Source organism: Manis pentadactyla, chromosome 4 (genome assembly GCF_030020395.1).
Source record: "Manis pentadactyla isolate mManPen7 chromosome 4, mManPen7.hap1, whole genome shotgun sequence".
Lineage (NCBI taxonomy): Eukaryota > Metazoa > Chordata > Mammalia > Pholidota > Manidae > Manis > Manis pentadactyla.
In genome coordinates, this window is record NC_080022.1 from 8,610,938 (window position 1) to 8,617,797 (window position 6,860).

At 52.1% G+C, this 6,860-nt stretch overlaps 1 protein-coding gene across 1 annotated transcript in view; it reads left to right on the forward strand.

Moving 5' to 3' along the window:
* The window catches only part of DRAXIN (dorsal inhibitory axon guidance protein), a 32,481-nt gene extending 25,948 nt beyond the window's left edge, over positions 1 to 6,533 (forward strand). The window contains exon 7 of the mRNA XM_036925161.2: positions 2,949 to 6,533. Coding sequence (XP_036781056.2) covers positions 2,949 to 3,061 — 113 coding nt within the window. The 3' untranslated portion in view covers positions 3,062 to 6,533. The remainder of the gene's footprint in view (positions 1 to 2,948) is intronic.
* The last annotated feature ends 327 nt before the right edge of the window (positions 6,534 to 6,860 follow it).

Below are 6,860 nucleotides of genomic sequence, written 5' to 3' on the forward strand. Positions count from 1 at the left end.
CAGAGAAGGTTAAGGGATTTGCCCAAATTCACACAGCTAGAAATAGGAGAATATTTTTAATTGTGTATTCTGGAAAATTTCATACATATACATACTAAAGTCATCAGAAAAGCAGTCAGGATAACGAACCCCCATTTTCCATCTCCCCACTTCAGTAATTACCAACCCACAGCCGGTCTGTGTCATCTCTGCCCAACCCAGTTCCCCTATTCCAGTATGATTTTTGAACAACTCCTGGGAGTTTACAGATATTTCAGCTGTGAATATTTCAGTATATATCTCTAAAAGATAAGAACTCTTTTAAAAACAAAATACCAAAAATGAACAATCATTTCCCAAACAGTTCAATATCCAATCAGGGCTCCCATATCCTGAGCGGGGGAATTTGGTTTCAATTCCTCTGTTAGCCATCCAGAGATACATGTCCTGGTTTTGCTCACATTAGCCTCAAAAATTATCTGCTGTGAAAGCCATAAAGCTACTTAGGTTCAGCTATTCATTCATCTAGTCGGTCAAGAAATATTTATCGAGTATCAGGTACGATTCTGGACACTCGAGGTTCAGCGGTGAAAAGACCCAGCCACCTTCACCCATGGATTCCGTTCTAGTGAGAGAAGCGGACAATAAACAAATAAATAGATCAAGCGTCTCTAGAAAGTAATACAGGCTGTAAAGAAAAAAAATCCAGGATGGTCTGGCAAGGGGTCTGGGAGTTCTTTTAGAAAGGATGGGTGCAGGAGGGACAGCAGAACCAGCCACCTGAACAAGGGGCAGGGCTGGGGAGAGGCAGGAATAGTGGCAGGCAAGAGGCAGAGCGAAGGCCGGACCTTGGGCATGAACAAGGTTGGCAGGTAGGTGAGCCTGGCACACAGTGGCCAATGGGGAAAATGGCACGAGGAGGGGAGAAAATGGTGGAGAGGCTCACTAGACCTTGACGGCCTTGTTTGATTTATAATTGGAAGTCCTCGGCAGGTTTTAAGCAGGGGGCGGACATGGCCTGACTTTCGAGATTAAAAGCTCGCTTGGCTGCAGGACTGTGCGGGGCAGGAGAGGAGACAGAGGGGACCAACCGGGAGGTGAGGCAGGGGTGGGGGTGGGCAGGGGGATGCCAGGGAGCTTCTTTCTGTTACCCGTGTGCAAGGCCGGAGCCCCCTTTCACAGAGGAGGAGACTGAGCTTGCAGGAGAGCCCTCCAAATCCAGCGAGTCCAGGACGGCGTTGGGGCTGAATTTCGGTCCCTGGCCTCCAGGTCCAGCCCGCCCGGGTGAAGCAGATGTGGCCCTACTGAGTGCACAGGCCCAGTTGCTAGCTGGCTGGATGCTCAGGGGATGGTGGCTCTGCCCAGGAATCCTTCCTCCCTCCCCTGGGCCTCAGGTGGGGGGAACGGGGGGAGGACCGCTCTCCCAGCTCCAAAAGCCCTGCCTGCATCCCGTGCCCCATCCACTCATTTCCTCTGATTCCTCTCCTTCTGGCCGGTCCCACCACAACTCCTGCTTCCTCCCTGGAGACTCAGGCTCCAGAAAAAAGAGTGGAAATAACAACTCAGGCAGCTCATTAAAGATGTTCCAGGAGGAGGCCGTCACCAAGATGCCACACCAGAGGGCTCTAGGTGACTCCAAGGATCCTCTTGAGAACCAGGAGTCCTGAGGACTTCTGACAAATCCCGAAGCGTTGAACACAGGGTCCAGGGCTGACGTGCAGCAGCCAGGGCCTGCCTGGGTTCTGGAGGGTTCCAGAACGGCTTCCTCGGTTACCAACTGCTCCTACTTATAAATACCCTGCACCTCCCAAGTGCCATTCATGTGGCCACAGGTCTGAAAGCCCAGCGACCCAGGTGTGAGGCTCCTAAGGACAAACTTCACCCACGTGCCTGTGTTCTATTGACAGTGACATAGTAGATCTTAAAGTATCAACGTCCTCTCTCCCTGTGGTCCCTCCTGACCTGAAATGTAAGGATTGCTGAGGCCGCACCGGTATCTCCTGCACCATCAGGGGGCTGTGGCCTTCTGTGGCCATAAATGAACAATGTGTCCACCCCTGTATCTCAGGGCATGCCTGAGGCCACGGCAGAGGTGCAGTCCGGAAACCCTCCCGCTGGCAGGCCCGGAGGGCCACACCTACTTTAATCACGTGGTCAGGGAGGGGCTCTTTGAGACCCCAAGGCCTTGAAGGAGCCAGCTAGGTAAAGAGCTTGGGGAAGGGATTTCTGGCTGAGAGAACAGCGGAGTGCAGAGGTCCTGAGGCAGGACAGGGCTGAGGAGAGGAGGAAAGGTAAGAAGCGTGGGTGGGGCTGGGGTCAGAGGGTGGGGACAGTGGGAGGTGAAGAGTGCAGGCGGGAGGCAGGTCCAGATCCCACAGGGTCTTGTAAGCCAGAGCAGGAAGTTTAGATTTCTTTTGAGTACAGTGGGGAACCACAGGAGGCTTTATAAGGGAGGGCAAAAAAAAATATTTTTTATTTTAATAGACTATTTTTTAGAGCAGTTTTAGGTCTGCAGAAAAACTGCACAGAAAATAAGAGTTCGCGTATACCCTCCCCACCCCCGCGCTGTTTCCCCTAACGTCACCCTGCCTGAGTGTGGTACACGCTGAACTTGAGGACCCAGTATTGACGATTATCATTAACTAGAGCCCATAGTTTACATTAGGGCTCAGTCCTTGGGTTGTGCATTCTGTGGGTTTTGATAGATGCACAGTGACACGTATCCACCATCACAGCATCCCGCAGAATCGTCTCTCGGCCCCAGTTATCCCCTGTGCTCCAGCTGCTCATCCTTCCTCCCTCCCTCTGGTCATTCTCCTTTTCAAGCCCGTTCAGGCTGCTGTGCGGACGCTGGGCTGGTTGCAGGGCCGAACAAAGAAGGGGGTGGTGGTGAGAGGGGGTGCAGGAATGGGGGCGAGCGGGGGAGGGGACTGGCCGCTCGCACCCTGACCCCTTTGCCTCTGGCTCAGGGCTCCGCTGCTACGCCAAATTCCACCGGAACCGCAGGGTCACGCGGAGGAAGGGGCGCTGCGTGGAGCCCGAGACGGCCAACGGCGACCAGGGATCCTTCATCAACGTCTAGCGGCCCACGCGAGGCGCCTCCCCGCCGGCCTGGGAACTGAGCGGGAGGTTTGGAGAAGCCGGGCAGTTTGCTTACAACTAGCAGTGAGTGGGGTGGGGCTCAGGTGGTGGACCAGATGACTGAGGCTGCAGCCCCAGGCCCAGCACACGCAGCCGGGAACGGGAGCCCCGCTGCCCCTACCCAGGAGCCCAGCAGCAGCGCACCCGCACCCACCACCGCCCGGCCTCCGCCTCCCCGTGCCCCGATGGCAAGGTCGAGAGTGCCCTCTACTGTCCGACAACAGCACTGCAACGGATGCAAGCTTAAACACGAAGAGATTTCTGAGAGTGGGAAAGAAATGGAAACTGAGAGACAGGAAACCCAAGGGCAGGAGATGAATTCATAACACCTCCTATGTACCACGCACTGTGCTAAACGCATGGCTGTGGTGTATGTTTCTCATTTACTTATCACAATGACCTTTTAGGGTAGGCGTTATCACCATTTTACAGGTGAGGAAACTGAGGCAGGGTTCGTTATATGACTTGTCCAAGGTCCCAGATCAATGTTTCTCAAAACCTTAACCTGTGTAAGAATCCCTTGGATCTGGTTAAAAGGCAGATGCCGTCTCAGTTGCTTCTGCATTTCTAACAAGCTCCTGGGGCACGCCGATTCTGCTTGTGGGGCCCCTACTGAGAGCACCCTGGTCTAGGGAGTGAAGCCTGGAGCTGGGATCCGAACCTGGGCCCAGCCTTTCAGGCTCCATGGCCCACATCCTTGCTTCTCCACAACCAAGGGCTTGTTCCAGGTTCTCTGCAACCTTCCTCAAGCGAGAGATGTTGCCCAGTAGCTCGTTCTCTGTGGTGAAGGCTGCAATTACTGACTGTTCTCCACGTTCCCAGGGTAAAGGTGTATCATCTTAACAACAAAACAATATGTGCATTAAGCACCTGCTTGCTTGTAAGGCATGATTTGGGAGGGCTGGCCCTTGCCCTCTGGGAGTTGCTATTGTGAGATAAGACGCGCTTGAGGGGATCAATAATGCTGTTCCTTTTGTTTCTAGGGCCCTGCTAGCACCGTCCTGGGACACGCACTTTGGAGTTGTCCTGATAGCTTCAAACCTAGGGGTTTCTTTAGCTTTAGGGGTTCTTTAGTTCATGCCCTTGGAGAATGTAATACAAGCACAGATTCAAAAGTTATGTGCACCCCTTTGCATACTGTCTTAGTGGTTCCCGGCCTCCCACAGACCATCCCTGGAGGACACCCACACACAGTCCCACACTTCTGCAACACAGCCCACTAGGGAGTTGGGGCACTTCTGAGGTTGAAGTGCTGTCTGGAGCCAACTGCTCCTGCTGCACCCCCCAAACAGGCCAGACCCATGATGCCCACACAGAACATCTCTCCCAGCCAATCTGGCTTTAGGGGCCATCTCAGGAGAGCCTCTTAGATCCACCCACCTGGTTCTGGTCCAGGGCAAACCAAGTTGCAAATGACAAAAGCCTTCCCCATTCAAATTCCTGGCTGGCTGGACACCTGTGGAGGGACCATGCCCACAGGATGTCAGGGCTGTTTACTCCCCTGGGAGAATCAGTAGGGTCAGGGGTCCGGCACCAAGGAAAGCAGAAGGATCTCAGATAAACCAAATACTCTTGCTCTTTTCTCCCTGTTCAGGTTCAACGGGTGTGGGAATCTGAGGGGTGGGGCAGGGGAACTGAAAAAGATCAAAGTGGCTGTTTGGAAATCAAACCGCCTGCAGTTTTGTCAGCTTGAGACCAGACAACAACACCCAGGCTTGTGAGCCTCACAGGGGGCGGCTGATTGGAGACCCTGATAGAACCCTGAGAAGGTGGCCACAGGCAGGGAACCCAGCACTGTTTATGGGGTCGGGGAGGGGGGCAGCAGTTAGGATGGCCCTGGGGCATCAGCAATGGAAAACAGAAGGTCAGGCAAAGCTAAAAGGCCCCCAGAGCTATCATTGCCTATCAGGGGAGTTGCATGATTGGAAATTCAGGACCTGTCTCTTTGCCCTAAATACCTCTGGTTTGCATTTGCAAAGCGGAGAGGGTAGAATCCTCTTAATGCAGAAGTTAGGGATCCCAAGTCCCCCTCAGTGTTTAACAAACCTCACTGCCGGGAAGTTCTCCCTTAGGCCTAACTTCAGTTTCTTTTGCTAGTGCAGAAACCAATCTCTTCTGATCCAGGGTTCAGCAAACTTTTACCATAAAAGGCCACAGAAATATGTTAGGCTGTGTTCCAATAAACTATTTAGGGACACTGAGATTTGAATTTGATATAATTTTCACATGTCGCAAACTACTATTCCTCTTCTGATTTTCTAAAACACATTTTAAAATGTAAAAACCCTCTTAACTTGCAGACTGCAAAAAAGCAGGCTGTGGGTTGAATTTGGCCCAATGGCCAGGGTTCGCGATCCCCTGCTCTGCTCTACCTTGGCTGCACATTAGAACAATTTTTCAAAGATTAACCGATGCCTGGGCCCAGTCTCAAAGATCCTACTTTAATTGGTCTGGATTCTATCTGGGCTTTACGTGTTTTCAAAGCTGACTCTGATGTGCAGCTGAGCCCAAGGACTCTGCCCTCATCTGACTGTGGAACACAGCTGGTGACAAATGGCCTGCTCCACCTCTCACCACCATGGTGACCTTGGGAAAGTTAGTTAAGGTTTCTATATCTTAGTTTCTCCATCCATAAAATGGGGATAATAACTTCCAGCATAGGCATGCTGCTAGAAATAAACACAAAATCGTTTAGAACAGTGCCTGGCACATATAAGCCCCCAGCATTAGCTCCTTTATTTTCTAGGATAATTTTAGTAGCTGTTCTGTTCTTTTGACAATGGATCCATCACATATTCAAAGATCATTTTCAAGGTACTATTCAGGCTCCTTGCCCAGAGGGTGTCCTCTGGAACACCGGAGCCATGAGATGCTCCATTAGAAAAAAGAGGGTGGGGTTCTGTGATCAAGAGAGGTTCGGAAAACTGCTCAGGACCCACCCCGTGGCAGCAGGTACACATTCTGGAGACTGAGTCAGAGCTGGAAGTGGAAGTGGCTTTGCAATAGAAGATTCATGAGTTCCTAAAAATAAAACGCGGGGCAGAGCTGAGCAGGAAACCAAGTGGAAACAATAGTGGCTGGGACAGTCGCCTGTGCCCTCCTGCATTCCTCCTGCGAGACTCTTATGCCATCCCACCCCCCACGGCCCCGATACCTGAGGTTCCCACGGGGCTGCCTTTCTGGGATTTATCTGGTGATGCCACAGTGAGCCTGCTGAGAGTGGGCGGAGGGCCAGAGGTCATGAGAGCAAAGCCTCACGGGGAATATGACAGCTCCGCTTAACCCTTGAGCAGTGACTGAGCCCCAGGTCAGATCCCAGAGCCACAACTCCTTCCACCGCGGGGACGCTGCAGGAGGATCCTTACTTTAAGCCATATTCAACACATCCAATAAACTTTAACTTTGGAATGTTAGATACACATTTCCTGGAATGAGATTTGATTTGCAGTGGGAAAGGTGGTAAACATGTATGTAACCTGTAGGGAAGACATTTATAAAACAGAAGCAAGGAAAAATGGGTGCTGGGAGACAGTGGAAAGAGCCAGAAAAGCAAGCCATTTAGGCTTCTCACTGGGGGTTTTGTGGGGCTGGGAAAGGGCACCATCACCTCCTTGGTGATCTTTTCTCATGGTAGACAGGAGTGCATGCGTGCGTGCGTGCGTGCGTGTGTGTGTGTGTGTGTGTGTGTGTGTGTGTTTGATGGGATGGGGGCAGCAGGAATTGGAAGCCTACAGAGCCAG